Source organism: Phymastichus coffea, unplaced genomic scaffold (genome assembly GCF_024137745.1).
Source record: "Phymastichus coffea isolate CEN01 unplaced genomic scaffold, Cenicafe_Pcof_1.1 PCOF00148, whole genome shotgun sequence".
NCBI classification, from domain to species: domain Eukaryota; kingdom Metazoa; phylum Arthropoda; class Insecta; order Hymenoptera; family Eulophidae; genus Phymastichus; species Phymastichus coffea.
In genome coordinates this window covers 201,189-218,463 of record NW_026706959.1, presented here as the reverse complement: position 1 = coordinate 218,463, position 17,275 = coordinate 201,189, and the positions used below count along the sequence as shown (strand labels likewise).

Sequence of the window (17,275 nt, the reverse complement as noted above, 5' to 3'; positions counted from 1 at the left end):
ATTACAATATGGAACTCGCCGGGCAGAGCTCGGTCACGTTTGCTCGGCTACGCTCTCTTGTACGTGTGTGTACGTGTGTGGTCCTCTCCTCCTTTTTCTTGCCTACCGTCTTGCTCGCCGTCGTCCCCGTGGTCGTGCAGCGCGCAGCCTCTCGACTCCCGACTCCCGCCGGCCTTTGTTTAACTTTGGATTTCTCGCTGTTTTTTCAAAAGGCTGGCTCCTCCGCTCGATCCTTGAAATATCGCTGTGGCGCGGGCGCGCAGTCGCCGACTCCGAGGCGGCGGCGCCCCGAGCTCGCCGCAGTCATCTGATCGGTCGCGATCGCGACGACGCGCCGCGTACACGTGTATTTATATTAGATGCGGCGGGCGGCGGGCCGCGAGGGGGGCAGCCGGGCGGAAGCGGAAACGCATCGCAGGCACGCCGCGTTCAGCGGGCATGAATTTTTATCCGAGCGTGGCTTGGAATTTACATAAGCTTTTGAAATAGATAAGTACGACTGGCCTAACCTGTTATTCGTTGCAACACAAATGCATCGGCATCGCCTTAATAACCCCGCGACTCGCTCAAGGATGTTTGCCTTAATATTACACCGACATTACGGCCACCGTGCATTACGCGCCGAGGAAAAAGTCTATACTTTGCCCGGTCTTCCCAACTTTTCCAGCGCTTAGCTTCTCTCCGCCGGCGAATCTCGGCGGCCGCAAATCGCCTCTCCTACAAATCCATCCCATCCGCGGCGTATATTAACGAGAGAGCGAAAGAGAGAGAGAGGCCGAATTCAATTTCGCGATATGTTGCGTAAACAAGCTCTCGGTCAATCACTGGCGCGCACGTGCTCGCGTTTTACGCTATTATGCGCCCGGTCACATATAATATTATGTATAATCGGATCGGACGTCAGCTGACGGGGAAGAAACGAAACGGGCGACACGGCCTTTTGCATATTCACTCGGCGCGCGGCGACCTTGCCAAATGCAATTATTAAATGTTGGCGCTCGCATTATATGCAAGCGCGCGCTCTATAACCCCATGAGAGAGGTCGCGCAGCCGGCGACCGTCGGGGAAGGCCATTCTTCGCCGGCGACGGCTCATTTCCATCCGCGGATCGCGATCGCGGCGCGACTCGGCGTCGCACGGCCGCGCTGGGCGCCGTTAGTCTCGATTAGGCCTCGGGTGGCGGCTTTGCTGCCGCGCAAGGGCTGATCCGGTCAGTCGTATCTCATCCACTGCCCAGTCCAGCTAGCCCGCGTCACGGAAGCCTGAAATAGCGGCGCGCCGGGACCCGCAGATCCGGATTAAAATCACGCGGCAACGCGGCCAGAGCAAAGGCGCGATCTCTCGGCGCGCGGAGTCGTCCAGCTGATTTGCTTGCGCCGGAGCAATCAGTAGACAAAAGCCCGCAGCGAGAGAGTAGTCGATTAGCGCGCTTCGCGTATGCATGCATAACAAGGCCGCCGCCGACTGGGCATTGTGTTTGCCCGGCTATATATAAGGGGGCGGGGGGTATTCATTTAATGTATTTCGGCGCTGGGCAATAATAATCGGCCTGCAACTGCGTCGCTCGCCGTAGCCCGGTCGAATTCTGTCATTATGCCGGACAATTATAATAATTATTTGCCTTTCGCGTCGTAATAATTAATACGCCAGCAGAGCGAGGACCAGTGCGAGAGAGGCGAGGTGCGCTGGCGACGCAATACGTGCGCGTATAGTTTGTGCTTTCTCTCTCTCTCTCGCTCTCTCTCTCTCTCTCTCTCTTTCTCTGCGTGTGTGCCGTATCGACGTAACGCCGTATCGCACATCGCGCTTTGCAATCGCGCTAATCATTCGTGCGCTCGGTCAACAACGCTCTCGAGCCTCTCCCCTAGCTCGGTCTCTTTCTCTCTCTCTCTCTCTCTCTCTCTCTCTCTCTCTCTCTCTCTCTCTCTCTCTCTCTCTCTCTCTCTCTCTCTCTCTCTCGCCTCCGTGTTTGTTTAGACAGGATTTCGATATTATTGCGCCCGACCTCCGCTAATTAATTAATTCGCTAATTAATGTTAATGTCCTCGAAATAAATCTGCTTAATGCGCTCAGGCGACTAGCTGGCCGAGCCCTGCCCCTGCCTCTGTCGTCTCGCCGCGCGATTCCGACGGAGAGCCTCGCCCGCAAGTCACTCGTCAATTATTCCGACCAGGCGCGCGGCCCCCTTAAAAATCATCAAGTTTAATATTACATCATTGATACTTTAATACCGCGCCGCTCGGAAGGAGCAGAGACGAGGACGACGACGACGACGCCAGCGCCGCTGGGCACGTTGGGGGCGCCCATGAGGCATCTATAAATTCGTAATGTTAATAAATACCTAATGGGGCCCCCAACGACGCCGCCACCGCCGCGACGCTTTGTAAGCCGAACCGACTCGGCTCGGCGCGGCTGCGTTTTCTCGCTCCGCGTACGCCTGGGATCGATCGTTCGATTGCGATTTCACGGACTGCCGGGTTCGCGGCTGCGAGGATCGAGCGCGAGCGAGCGGCTCGATCGGTGCGGCGTTCGTTGACACCGCGCTGCGGATCGCCGCCGCCGTGGCCGCGTCGCGCGCGCGTCATACCCGAAGAATTGGCCTTGTCCGTCTCGGGCCGTCGCGGACGAGTTTCCGGCCGTCAGTCCGGCCCGGACGTCGCGACGTTTTTACGAGCTCAATCACGACTCGGCCTCGTGTCGCGCCGCCGCGGCCGGCGCTCCCGCTCGGCGCGCGCGTCGCCGGCGAGTCAATCAGCGCCCGAAACAAGCCCCGGCATACATTAATCAGCGATGCTAATGCTATCATAGTCGCGCACGCGCGGCCACAAGCCGCAAAGTAAGAGCAGGCCCGGGGGCAGCGGCGCAAGCTCGTTCGGCCGCTCGGAACGCCGCACCTACGCGCGTCGCGGCGTATCGATCTCGGCGCGGCAGCGCCCCGATCACCTGATCTCGGCGCTCGCGCTGCCGTCGAGAGCGCGCGGCAGATCGCGATCGCGCCGCGCTGTGCGTCTGCGATCCGGCGACCACCGTCGGGGCAAGAGCGCGAGGAGCGCGCTTGGCCGAAAAGCCGGCCAGCGGGGGCAGGAGGAGGCGGCGGCGCGCGCGCGCGCGCTCGCCCGCGGCACCCGGGACGAGGCGGAGGAGGCAAGATGGAATGGAAATAGAGGGCAACGTCCAAAGTGACTCTCGAGGGGTAGCAGCGCCGGGCAGCAGTTTCGAGGGGGAGCCGGCCGTTCGCTCTCTGCCTGGCTGCCTCGCTCGGCTCGAGCTGCGTCCTATCAATCACGGTATTATTATCGAGTCCGTGATTAGCAAGGCATGCTAACGATATCTCTGGCCGGGGGCGCTCCGGCTACGTGTGTGCGAGGCTGCGAGAGCGTCGGCGAGCCAGCCCGTGTTTGCGCCTAGGAAACTACGCACACACAGGCGCGCGCGCGCGATGCTGCGAGCGCGAGAGCGAATGAAACGCGCGCTTGTTTGAGTGCAGCCTAGAGCCGCAATGCAACTCGAGTGGCGATGCCGACATTGCCAATACCATCAAGCGAGGTTATCGAAAGATCGCCGAGCCGGAGAGCAACCTAATGCCCGCAGTTGCACCCGGCAGCGGCGCACAGCGATATCGAGTATTAGCGGGCAAAAAACTCCGGATTCCAAATCGAATTTGCGCTGCGCGACTGTCTCGAGAGAGGCAAGAACGCGCCGGATCTGGGCGAGCTTTTCATTAGCGGCGGGAGCTTGCAGTCAGACGTTTTATTCTGCAGGATCGCCGCGCGCGCCGACGCTTCGTCGAGCGCTCGATTCGCGGCTAAACGCGTTACGGGAAACGCAATTTAGCAGCCGCGCCGCCGTAGCCGCCGCCGCCGCCGCAGGATCAGCCCCCGTGCAACGTGCGTGCCGAGCTGGAATATGCCTCGTGACGAGCTCCCTCTCGCAAATCCTTTCCCACCCGCGCGCCCGTGATTCGATTATCCTCGCTACATATTCGCGGCTAGCAACACTTATTCCTCTTCGGCCCCTCGACTGCTCGGAGCGCTTTCCGCCGCGCTCCGCTCGCCTCTTGTCCTTGCCGTTCCCTTCGGCGGCCGGCCCTTGCACCCGGACAACGCGCCCACGCCCAGGCGGCCGGCGCACGGGGGACGCGCGGAAATGCGATGCACGCGCGCGCCCGCGCGCAATGCCAGCGATACGCGCGCGCCCGGCCGTCGGCATCGCGCCTAATGATATTTCGCAGGCATCGCCGGACATTCCAAATGATTTGGCCGCGCCGTATATTTTGATGCGATGCGCAGCCGAGCGCCCGAGTGCGATCGCCGGCCGTCGGCGAGCGGCGCACGGGTGCGAGAGAGACGGGAGGAAGCCGTCGGGCGTCGCCGCGAGCGTGCATAATGGAGCGGACGCGTGGCGGCGGCGGCGGCGACGCGCGCGCGCACTCTTCTGACCGCTAAATACAAAAATTGCCCAACCACCTGTGAGCGCGCGCGGGCGGCGCCGCAGTTAATTGCGGCATTACTGCGGTCCACTTTTCGCGCGGCGCCGCCGAACCGGCCGCGGCGGATCGATCGGCCGCCGCGATCTCGCCGCCTCTCGGGGCCGCGAGGAATCCGACTTTTAATAATGCAGCCTGTGTCCACACGAGCCGCGCGAGGGAGCGAGCGCGGGCCTATATGGAACACAATTAAGTAAATGAGCGCGGGCGCGCGAGCTATATAGATGCTGCCTCTATTGGGCGTATCGATCTAGCGCTGCCCAGGCAGCAGACGCCTGCGTGTCACAAGTGCGCGCGCCGTCGTCTCGCGCAGCGCCGATTCTTCGGCTGCTCGCGGCTCGCTCGATTATTGCACTATTTACTGCTCGCTGCCGCCCTCCCCCGCCGCACCACCTCCTTTATCGACTACGAAATTATGCATAAATATGCGTTTAAAGTTTCCTATGAAAAGCCGGCGGAGCGAGCGGGAAAAGAAGTCGTAAAACAAAAGTATAGTCCTAGTCGGCAGCGGCTGCGTGCGTAGCGAGTCGCGCGATTCCTCGCTCGGCGCTCTCCCTCCTGCCTTTCTTTTAACGACTTTTAACTTATGTAATCCAATTCATAAATAAAGCCTCGCCTCAATAAATTAAAAAGTTGAAGCTAGAGCGGGGCTGCGTACGAGACGCGGCGAAGCTCGCATCGCGAAACTCGCCAGTCCGACTTTCCTTATAAATAAAACTTGCGTGCCGGGCGCTGAATAATCGATCGATCGGCACACTCAACCACTGACATTTTAATAATTCTCGGCGGGGCGCGCGGCCCTTGCGCGAACGCTCGGCATGCCGAGGGAAAAGTTGTCGCTAATTACGCTGCGCTCCGCGCGAGCGCGCGCCTACGCGCATTGCGGCCGCGATGCCCGCGCCGCGGCTAATTTCGTCGCGCCAGCCGAACAATCCAGCCGCTTATTTACTTTCTCGGGGCCGCGGCGAGGCTAGAGGGGGGGGGGGGCAGGCTAATAGTAATATTGCGCAAGAAAACTCGCAATGCCGATGCTAATGCGCGTCCGCGCCTCACTTGCCGTCTATCTCCGTTGTCTGCTCTCGCTCTATTTTATTCATACGCCGAGACTTGTAAACACAACGGGACAACGAACTCCGCGACATGCATCCGCGCTCTCGCGTCGGCGCCGCTGCCGGTCGCCGTTCTCTTTCGCGCCGGCCACTTCGGAGCATCCCGGAGCCTGGCGCGCGGCCGAAAGTGCAAGTCGACCCGGGCGGCCCAACCGCGGGTCCCCCGTTACGCAAGCGCCGTCGGACCTGCGCGACGCGGCGATAAGGCGCGCCATCAGCATTTCAGATGGATCGCGCGCGATCCGGAGGTCGAGCGGCCGGACCGATCGGCGATTACTCTTGCAAAGCAGGCGTAACGCATTCAGAGGTCTGGGCGCGCGAGCGGGGCTTTTTGTTCTATTCCGGGGTAGCCGGCGATGAAAAGACGTCGAGGCGCGGGCGCGCGATGGAAATTGTATCGCGAGCGCGGAGGGCACGTGTAATATCGTAATTAAAGCGTTTCGAGTGGCGGCGCGGCTGCGGCGCGTGAATGCGAGGCGAAAGCCTGAATAGGCCTCGGCGATATATAAGTTTTGTGCGAGCCCGTGAATAGCCCGCTGGTGCGCAGTTATTGAACGATATGATCAGCGAGATTGAACGCCGAGAGAGCGCGCGCGCGAGAGAGAGAGAGAGAGAGAGAGAGAGAGAGAGAGAGAGAGGGCGCCGAGAAATAGAATATTTCAGGTTAAAGATAGAATTGGAAAAGTAGAAAGCAATCCTGCAGCGAGGAGCGAGCGAGGGAGGAAACAGCTCGGCTCCGCCAGCCAATTCTCTTCCTCCCGCGCGCCCTCGCAACTCCGCTAGCGCCGCGCCAGTAATAAGTTAGTAATAATATTTTCACAATATCTCTCCTGGATTGGATGTTATTTCATTACATTTTATTGGCCTCGCTATTACTTTGCCCGCTTCGGCTTGTTTCTGTTTTATCATCTCTCGGGTTTTCGCCAAGGGAATCTAGCGGCCCCCTCCCCCGCCACCCCAGCGCTCCCCCGCCGCTCCCGCCACCCTCTTCTCTTCGCTTCTCTTCTCTCTTCTCTTTCTCGCTCCGCCGTACTCATTATTGAGAGGTTTATTCTGCTTGTAACTGCTGTACCGCTCGCTCTTTCTCTCCCTATGCGCCTGCTTCTCCTTTTTTTATCGTTTCACTTTTCTGCTCGCGAACGCGTTGTAGCCCTGCTCTCGCCCCTCCACGGCTTGTTTTTTCTTTTTGTTTTTTTTTTTTAATTTACGCGACTGATTTTCAATACTCCTCTTTCTTCTGTCACGTACTCAATGGAAACAAGTTTGAATCGAGCTGCGGAATAAAAAAAAATATTAAAAAAATGCGAAAAAAGAACAGCGGGAAACCCGATAAAAATGGAGCACGAGAAAGCGCTGATGTTGCGACGACGCGCCAGAAGTGGCATTGTCGATTGATGCTCGCTTTTCTCCTCGCCCGCGCTCATTCTTTCGGCCTCGCAATAATAACAGGACTTGTTTTCCATGGAATTCGCCACGACGACTAATGCAGCCCTGCTCGCAGATCTTTTCTCTGTTTCAGCTTGCCGCAGGAAATGTCGCTCCATGTCCGCCGCGCAGCTCGCGTGCCTTCGCCGCGGACTCGAGAGCAGCCGCGCTGAAATGCAGGTCAGTATGCCCGCGCCCTTCGTCTCTTTCGGTCGGTCGGCGTCGCGCGACGATTACGACTCGATCGCGCACCTTCGACTCGACGCCGTAGGCAAGGCGACGCCAGTTACTTGGCGCACACGGCCAAGGTGCCGCTGAAACATTGATGCGATCGGTGCTGCCCTCCGCGCATCAATGCCGCATGCCGAAGCCACTTTTGCCGTGTCTCCGCACGCGCTCGAGGAATCATTTAGAATGAAAAGGGCGCATCAATGTGTAAAGAGCACTCGCGTCACGGCGCGGAGCCGGAACGCGCTCGTTATGAATTTTGGATGGCGAGGGCAAGACGGAGAGAGTGCAACGCGCGTGATGACTGGACGTGACTGACGCGAAAGAATGCGCTGAAAATCTGCGTGTCGCCAAGTGCGCCGTGAGCCTTGGGAAAGGGGGAGAAAAGAAGTAGCGCACAGTGGGGCGAGCGGAGGCCCGGGGGGATGGATGTCAGGTGAAATGAGGCGCGAGTAAGTTAATTGTGAGCGAGGGGGCGGGGGTCCAGGGGACGTCAATCAGACCGGGCAATCATCATTTGAGAGCTAACGAGGGCGAAAAGAAGGCAGTTCGCGTTGGCGAGCATCGGCCGAAAACCAAGCGTCAAGATGTGTGCGCGGCGCGGCGCGGCGGGTCAGGGGCTGTGGTGGCAGGAGGGCGGGGGGGGGGGGGCGCTTGGTAACAGGTAAGCGCCGGCGTGTTGGCTGCGGCGCCGGAGATTTGGACCGGCAGACTGAGCTAACTGTAATCAGAGCCGTGGTAGCTCGGCCGAGTCTCTTGCTCGTTGGCCCCGACAGCAGCAGCAACAGCAGCAGCACCACCAGCCCGGACTTAATCCTCTTAAGTGGCGCTTGATGCGCCGGGATATCAATCACGGTTTGCATCGGGCCCGGCGCCCTCCAAATCCGTTCGAGCGACGCCCGCGTTGACCCCTCGCGGCGGTGGCGAGCGCCGAAATCGTGTCGTGCGCGCTCGCACCTGCAGCCGGCCGCCTCGGTTAACAGCCTCCCGCGCCTATTTTGGAAATCAGCCAGACGAGCGATCGCTGTATCGCCGCGCACCGAAGGACGCGTGCGCGCCCGGAGAACTTTAATCATTCACGCTCGCGCGGCTCCGAGCAGCTCATTCTTACGATTAGCGCCCTATCTGCGCCTCAATTATTCAGCGCGCCTCGCAACGAGAGCCATCGGAGTCGAGTACTTGGTCGTGATTTGCGCGTGCTACAGCTGGGAAAAGAAAAATAGAAGAGAGAATCTCGGAGAGAACGGAACGAGCATTTAGCCGCGCGCGCGCACGAGCGCGAGAAGGGGACTTTGGTATAACGACATTTTAAAAGCGGAGAAAGGAAAAAAAGACGCAGCTTTGCCGAGAGAGGGTGGGCGGGAGGGTGGGAGGGAGGGAGGGAGAGAGCGCGGCCCTGTTTAATTATTCAGGTGCAATTAACACGTCAATAGGTCCGTTGCACCTGACTGCCGGCTGTTTTCCGCCGAGTACGTCTTCTTCTCTTTGTGCGCTTGGCGCAAGCTGCTCGAGATCGTCGAGCTCGGCTCTCGATTGTCGAGGATTGTGGATACACTCCGGCCGGGCTGTCTCTTTCTTCTGATATACTTTGACCCTCGGTCGGGCGTGCCGCGCCGGCGAGCAGCTTTCGGCTCGGCCCCGCTCGACAACTGTCCCAACTGGCCTCTCTGGCCGCTCGCTTATCTCTGCGACAAAAAACCGACACTGCTCGTCTCTTATTTAGCGGCTAATGACGTTAAAATACCCTTTATTTTATCGGCGATCCCTCCGCCAACTTTGCCGGCCGTGAATTATGAATAATTGCTTTTAACTCAATTTGTATCCGGCGGCGCGCTTTCGCCTCTCGATATTACTCGGCGCATCCTAATTTATCAAGTCCATTTTTCACGGGGCCGCCGAGTTGGATTGGATCGCAGTAAGTTTCGCGAAATATCGGGTTGCGCGTTTCAGCGGCGCTAATAACGAGATGCGCGGGCCAACAAGCGCGGCGCTGAATGAAAGATGCCGGCCGCCGGGCCGTAGAGCGCGCCCCATGTATTATTGAGAAAAAAGAAAGAAGTTGAAGTTTATAACGACAGATGAGGCGGCGGGTCTAAGCGAGTTAAGCGCTGCTTAAAGTTGCATCAACGAGCGAATGTACAAAGCGCGGAGCGTCGGTAACGCGCGTGCATAATGGATTGTTTGTCTTGGGCCGCGAGCGCGCGCAACACGCGCGGGGCGACAGCGATAAACTTTTAATTCGCAGGCGGCTCGGCGAGAGGAAAGTTGGGGCTATCGATCGGCTTGCGCGCCGCGTGCACGCCGCTCCAAGAGACGAGCCGCTAGCTGCCGCTGCCGCTGCAGTCGGTGCCGCGGTCTTACTTGCCATTGTCGAGGAGCGAGAGGCGCGCGCCCGGCACAAAGCTGCCTGGTCCGCCTGCACTTTCGTAGGCGAATGCAGATCAAAAGGCCAGCGCTATAGGTGGCGGAAAGGTTGGCCCGGCGAAAGCTCCGGCTGCTATTGACAAGCTAGCTGCTGGTGCATGCAGCCGGGGCGGCGGAGAGGCAGAGGGAGCCGATGGCCGATGCCTGGCCGACTCGCCGCATTGTCGTCGCTTGCAAATCAAATAGCCGATATCATTGTTCGGCCTCTCTCGCTCTCGCCCTCGCTCTCGCCCTCGCTCTCGCCCTCGCTCTCGCCGTCGCTCTCGCCCTCGCCCTGCTCTCGGCCGCGCGCTCGGCTCTAAACCAGTGCGACGAAGGGCCGCCGACCAACCCGCAACTACGACTAGCTAATAACTATTGGCACTGCAGCGAGCGAGCCAGCCGGCTGTGGACAGAGACGGACGACGAATGGGCTCGGGCCGCAACTTGTCTCTCTCTTATATGTGCCGCTGCATCGCTCGCACGCCTACCTGCATACGTCTGCGTGTTTACGAGGCAGGCGGCGGTGCACCCGACCGACCCCCGCCCACCCACTCGCATTAGTTGAACATACTTGCCGGATATTTGATCCAGCTGGTCCACCTGCGCGCGCCCGCCGCCCCCCCCCCTCCCCGCACTTGGCAGCATTATGCAAAGACAAGCCCATTCCACGCTCCAGCGGCGCGACACTCGGCCGCGGAATCGAGGGCTCGAGCTGCGTCGCCCGGCCGGCCGGTCGGCCGAATCATCGCCGGCGCTCGCCTTTGTTCGCGCGACCGCCAACAGCTCGTCGAGTGAAATATGTAGCCGCGGAAAAGCTCAACGAGCCCCGCGCTCGCGCTTGATTGGATTTCATTGCCGAGCTGCTTTCGGAATACCAGCTTTCTTAAACATTTCAGCGCGGCGTCGATTAATTCGATGAGCGGCTGCGCCGTGTTGCGGAGATTGCGCACTGTCCCCCGAGCAGATGCAATGACCTTTAATTTCCAAGCGACTCTCAGTTATTCGCACTTGTTAATATTCGCCCGGGCAAGTTTATAAGCGACGCCGCCAATCCAAACTGCGCTCCGTGAAAATCTGATGCGCGATAATGTGATTGTGCGTCATGCAGAAAACACGTAAGGTGCGCCAATGAAATGCTAATTTGGAAAATCGATATAAAGACGTTGCATAAGTATATTGGATAACCGAACGCGCTTGTCGGCTGCCAAGTCGCGAACGGCTGTCGAGCGCGAGCGCCTAGGCGAGCCGTTGAATTAACGGAAATATTTGCCGAGCAAACATTTTCCCAAACAAAACAGTGCGATAGAATAATGCAAAAGTTATATAAACGCATGTAAATTACTCCTTGAAATTCATGCGCTCGCGCTCGCGGCGGAGAGAGAGAGAGAGAGAGAGAGAGAGAGAGAGAGAGAGAGAGAGAGAGAGAGAGAGAGAGAGAGAGAGAGAGAGAGAGAGAGAGATTGAGAGAGAGAGAGAGAGGGAGAGAGACAGGCAGACAGACAGACTGCGGCGCTCTAATGTAACTGCAGCCTATTTTATATTCAGCCGTTGAAAAATCTATTGTTACTCTATGCGCTTATTGCGCAACATGCAAAAAAGAGAGGAAAAAAACCGAGGCGCTCGGCAATTGGCGTTCCGCGGGCGAACGCAGTCGAGATTGATGCGTCGGCGCGGCTCCTCGCATAAACGCCGGCCTGCACTGGCGTCTCGGTGGCAAACGGGAGAGGCAGCCGCCTTGATTATTCCTCGGAGCGGGCTGTCGTTGGCGAGTAAAAAAATCGGCCGAGCGACGAAAAGGAGAGCGAGGCGGCGGCAGGGCAGAGCGGCATCTCGTTACCAATTCATAGAACGACGTCGGCGCTGGCGTTGGCTCAACAAGTCCTCTCGCTCACGCCGATTCGCCCAGGCTCGGCACTTTGCGCGAGGACAATGAGCAAAGGGCAATATTGATGAGCCGGCGCTGCACAGCGTAGAATCCTTTTCGCGATGCGTGCAATCCGCCGCCGCCGCCGCAGCGAGGATGTCGGCGCGTCCTCTCGGGCGGGGGCCAACGACCAATGGCTGGCGCTCTTTTTTAGATAAATATTACCCGCGCTACATCTGCATGCGAGATAAGTAACGAGATTGCGGCTAATCTGGAGCGCGCGCGCGCGATGAATATTTGAGCGGCGTCTTTAGCGCGCTGCGGCAAATGAGATTGCGTTGCCAGGATTTTGACCGAAGTTGGCGTATGTTTAGAGGAGAGCTGTCGCTCTATTAATCCCGCAGGAGCACGCTGCACTCTCGCTCGACTTTTCCACCAGCCAATTATCGAATGGCTAATGCGACTAGGGGGCCAGCAATAACTCGCTTTTTCCGCATTTAGACTCGTGAATATGTACGCCGCGCTGCTTCCACGTCGTTCGACGAACTCTCTCCGCGCACTCGCGACTTTCGTCCGGAGCTGCAGCTTTCTCGTCTGGCCTGCGCTGTTCCGCGAGCGCCGATCGCCGAGGAAATCGGCGCGACGATTGCGTCGCGCAGCGCCTCGTCTAAATCTTGCCCCGGCTGCCGCCAGCAGCACGCCCAGGCGAAGCGACGCGGAGGGCGTTAGTGCAGTGTTTGAAGTTAAACAATATTACGCAGTAAAATTTATGGGCCGCGCGCTCTCTCCCTCTCGCTCTCTCTCTCTCTCTCTCTCTCTCTCTCTCTCTCTCTCTCTCTCTCTCTCTCTCTCTCTCTCTCTCTCTCTCTCTCTCGCCTACTTTCCTCCGGCTACATACGCGCGCGGGGCAACGGCGGCGTCGGCGCACGGGGGAGGGAAAAAAGTACGAGCGAACTGGCGCGATATGAGAAATACACGGGTTATGACCGACGCCATCCTGCCCGCCCGCTTGCGCCCCCCGCCCCCTGCCCCGCCGACATTTTCACGAGAGCTCGATACGTTATAATCGCGCGAGCGCGCCGGCATCGACAAATATCGAGCAGCGAGCACGACCTTTCCTATATAAGGCTCGCGATTGATGTTTATGCATGGGCCGCCCGCCCGGCGTTTATTCGTCAAAATATCGCGCCAGCTCGTTTGCATTTGTAATGCGTGTCGTGAGAAGTAGCCGATGTAATCGCCGCCTCGGCCGCGCGCGATTAGAATGATAACAATGGCTCGCGGCCGTTTTTCCGCGCATCGTCCGCGCCTCACGAGCGAGCGCCGAGGGATGCGGCGCTCTCGGCGATGAATCAAAGTGCAGGCCGCGCTGATCGGCCGCGAAAAAACTGGCAGCGCCGGGGCGCAGGCGGACGCGATTGTAAATAAAAGCCGAGCCGCAGCTGGGACGAGAGAGAGCCGCAAGTGGACCGTATTCGCGCCCGTTTATGTAGTGCTCGCGCGCCCGCGCGCCCGCGCGCCCGGCCTCCATAAAAAGCGAGCAATATTCTTTCATCAGTAGCTGGCGGGCATCGTTACTTGGCCGCTGCCGCTACGCATACGCCGCCGTTACACTTTTACACGTCTGATATTGCGTTTAATAATGCGTTTAGCGGCCTGTCGCCAGCGCCGGCGCGGCGACATCAAGCGGAAAATCACCTCCGGCGCGCGAATCGCGAGCCCGATGAGAAAAAACTTATGCCCGCGTTAACCCTCTTTATTCGCGCCAGCGCCGATATTCCCGCGGCGCCGCGGCTCGGGAAGCCCTTCCTCGCTCGACGAGTGGAAACGACTTTGGCGCTCCTGCTCGTTCCGCCGCGATCGCCGCGACCGGTCGCTCGCCGCTCGTCCTTCCCGTTGACCGCGGCGGCGGCGGCGGCGGCGACAAAGGACCATCCTCGGCGGTCCTGGGGTCGGCGCGGAAGGCGGCCGGTCGCGGTAGCGGTCGCGCTGGGCGGCGATCGCGAGGGGATCGCGGACGTGCCGATCTCGGCGAGTCGAGCTGGCGCGAGCGGCGCGCGGGAGGAGGTCGCGGGCGGGAGGAGGAGGAGGAGGAGGAGGCCGGGGCGGGAGGGAGAGAGGCTCGTCGGGAGGCGGTCTCTGGGGGAGGCGGGGCCAGCCGGCTGCACCGGCGGGGAGGCGAAGGAGCGCGGACGCCGCGGTCGGGGCGCGCGGCGAGCGCGGCGAGAGCGGCGGCAGAGCGCCGCGGCGCGGCGGTGGGGGGCGCGCGCGCGCGCGCGCGCGAGCAGCGCCGGCGGGAGGGAGACCAGCGGCGTGGACGCGCAGCGGCGCGCGCCGGCCAGCCGAACCACCCGCGGGCCCCGTCAGTCGCGACGCGCTCGTCACGCGGTGCACTTGCCCACGCGACGACCCGCAGCAGCGTTCGGCGCAGAGCCACGCATACAGCGACCCGATCACGTGCTCCCAGGCAGGCTGCCGCCGCCGCGTCGCTCAGCCGAGCAGCAGCAGGCGGGCCCAGCGCATCGGCGCGCGGCCGGCGCGACGCGCGTGCTCCGAGTGCGGGTGTGGTGCGAACCGACTGACTGATGACTGTGGCGCCGACGCGCCCTGAGTGACGGCCGAGCGCGGACCGAGAGACTTGCCGACGACCACGTACCCAGTGCCGAGTGCGATGTTGCAGGTGTGGTGGGCGCTCTAGTCGGTGGACCGGTGCAGTGAGTGAGCAGCGCGCGCGCGCGCGCGCGCGAACCAAGAGCGACAGCCAGCAGAGCCCGGCGGCAGCATGACGCAGCAGAGCGGGGCCGGCTCGCCCCAGCAGTTCTGCCTGCGCTGGAACAACTACCAGACGAACCTGACCAACGTATTCGACCAGCTGCTGCAGAGCGAGAGCTTCGTGGACGTGACCCTGGCCTGCGACGGGCACTCGGTCAAGGCCCACAAGATGGTGCTGTCGGCCTGCAGCCCCTACTTCCAGAGCCTCTTCTTCGAGAACCCCTGCCAGCACCCCATCGTCATCATGAAGGACATCAAGTGGCCGGAGCTGAAGGCCGCCGTGGAGTTCATGTACAAGGGCGAGATCAACGTGTCGCAGGAGCAGATCGGGCCGCTGCTCAAGGTCGCCGAGAGCCTCAAGATCCGCGGCCTGGCCGACGTGAACAGCGAGCACGAGCTGAGCTCGCGCGCCGGCGCCGGCCTCGAGGACGGCCTCAACCTGGCCGGCCTGCAGCCGCAGCAGCTGCCGCTGCGCAAGAAGCGCCGCCTGGGCTCGGGCGAGCGCTCGCCCAGCGCGCACGGCAGCCCCGAGCCGGCGCGCAGCCACCTGTCCGACGAGCACGACTCGGTGGCCAGCCAGGGCCAGGACAGCAGCCACGGCGGCCTGGGCAGCAGCTCGACGCCGCGCTCGCTCGGCTCGCCCAGCCTGCCCAGCATCAGCGTCACGCCGCAGATCAACCTGCAGGAGCTGCCCGTCGGGCTGTCGCTGCCGCCGCCCGCCTCGATGCCGCTCGCGCCGCCCGCCTCGCAGGCGCAGCCGCCGCCGCACCCGCACGCGCTGTCGCAGGCGCAGGCGGCGGCCCAGGCGCAGGGCCCGCCGGGCCTGGCCGCGCACCACGCGGCGCCGGCGCCCGGCCACGCGGCCGCCGTCAACCACCTCAGCGCCCACGCGCTCTCCTCGCTGCAGCAGGAGCAGCAGCGCCAGCAGCAGGCCCAGCAGCAGCAGCAGCAGCAGCACATGCAGGTCGGCCAGCCGCCCGGCGTCGGCGACGACCTGGAGATCAAGCCCGGCATCGCCGAGATGATCCGCGAGGAGGAAAGGGTGAGTGCGGCGCGCTGCGCCTTTGCCCGCGAGCGCTAGCAGCCGGCTTTTTCGGCCACGCGGAGGCCACGCTTGCGCCGGTTGGCGCGCCAGCGGCGCGCGGGGGGCCGTCGGTAGGGGAGGTCGGTCGGAAAGAGCGCGAGCGATGGGTAGGTGGGTGGCCGGCTGGTAGGGGAGCCGTGGACAGTAAATCGTGAATTGTGGCGCTCGCGCCATTCATCCTGATAGAGAGCGGATGCGACTACATATTTCCTTGGCTGCAGTCGGCGCCGAAATGAGCGCGCGCGGCCCTCTTTCGCCGGGCAAGAAAGGCTATCGGCCAGCGACATCGGCGCTAAAACCGTAACGCCTGAGCGATATATCAGGCCTGCTGGGGCGAGCCGCGCCTAGCGCGCTCGCGATACGCCCCAAATTGAAAAGTTTGATGTATTAAAATGCCCGGCTCGCGCGCTTACTTGCTCCCTCCGACAGCTCGCTGCACTCGTGCGCGACACTGCACATAAATTTTTTGTTACCTCGCCGCCGACGCCGCCGCCGCCGCCGCCGCCGCCGCCGCCACCCGCCGCCGGCTCCAGATCGAGTCGTTCGCTTTTACCGGCGACGCTCGCTTTGTTCCTATAAATCTGCACCCTCGCGCTATACGACCTCGTCCTTTTTCCCATCCGAATTCTCGGGGCGCGCTCGTTACGCGAAATATGCCTGCTATCTTGGCGGAATGGTTAATCGATGGCTGCAGGCGGGAGGCGCGAGGCGCGCAAGGCCCCGGCCCGCCGCGGCCGCCTCGGTCACCGCCGTCCCGGATTTATGCAGGAGCGGCGCGCGCCGGAGGAGCAGCCATACGTCAAACTCGGCTTTTCCATTTGCAAAATGGCCCGACTCGCAGTCAGAGTAAATCAGAAATTATCTTGTCGCGTCCAGGCCGGCTGCCTTTTCCCATCCGAACTCGCATAAATATACGAGCGCCGAACCCTTGCTCGCGCCGAGCGCTCGCCTGCCCCGCTCGCCGCGCGCGGCCGATATTACGCCGCAGCGCCGCTCGCTTGATGGACGGATGAGCGGCCCATTCCGCAGATTGCTTCGCAAGCAGATTTATACCGACGCGCCTTGTTATCTGTCGCGCGCTCCTCCTCCGCGCTCCCCCGATCTTATTTCGGCGCTATTTATTTTGGCCGATGAAAAGCGGCGCGAGCGAGCGCGAGTGCGCGCGACAGAGAGAGCGAGGCGGAAAAAAAGCCGCGTCGCGTATAATAATCAGGCGGGCGTCAGCAAATAAATTAGATTTAGCTGGCTGTCGCAAAAAGCGCGCCGATATGAAAGTCGAACGCTCGCGCTCGCCCGCTCGCTCGTCGGACGGACCGATGGAAATGAAATTTTAGATTATTCGATTATCCGGCTCGGCCTCGCTCTCGGTGGCCCTCGCGCCCCCGCCGCCCAGCCGAGCCGCACTTTCACACCTGCAGCCGCCGCTGCCTCGCGATTCTTTGATTCGGACACAAGTAGATTCCGACGTTATGTATCTGCTTGTCAATCAAGCCAATTATTCGCGCGCCGCGCCACCAGCTCGCCAGTCGATTATTTCTCCGATGATATTTGCAGCCGGCGCTGTGTGTGATTTTTTATCGACTGCCCGCGCCGTCGGCCGATTCTCCGACTCTCTCTCTCTCTCTCTCTCTCTCTCTCTCTCTCTCTCTCTCTCTCTCTCTCTCTCTCTCTCTCTCTCTCTCTCTCTCTCTCTCTCTCTCTCTCTCTCTCTCTCTCTCTGTCAGCGGTGTAATTTGCGCGCCCTGCTAATATCATTATTGTTGTGTATGAATTTTCCACGCCAGCGACGATCACGCGATAATGTCATAAATATTGAAAATTAATGAAAAATGGGACCGAGAGAGGGATAGAGTGTACAGAGAGAGAGAGAGAGAGAGAGAGAGAGGAGAGCCGGCATTAAT

General features: G+C 60.7%; 1 protein-coding gene across 2 annotated transcripts in view; it reads left to right on the top strand.

Moving 5' to 3' along the window:
- Positions 1-17,275, top strand: part of LOC131672341 (protein bric-a-brac 1) — a 110,742-nt gene that overhangs the window by 11,631 nt on the left and 81,836 nt on the right. For both annotated transcript variants that reach the window (XM_058949492.1, XM_058949491.1), the window contains exons 3-4: positions 7,097-7,200; positions 14,199-15,332. In XM_058949492.1, coding sequence (XP_058805475.1) covers positions 14,301-15,332 — 1,032 coding nt within the window. In that variant the 5' untranslated portion in view covers positions 7,097-7,200; positions 14,199-14,300. The remainder of the gene's footprint in view (positions 1-7,096; positions 7,201-14,198; positions 15,333-17,275) is intronic.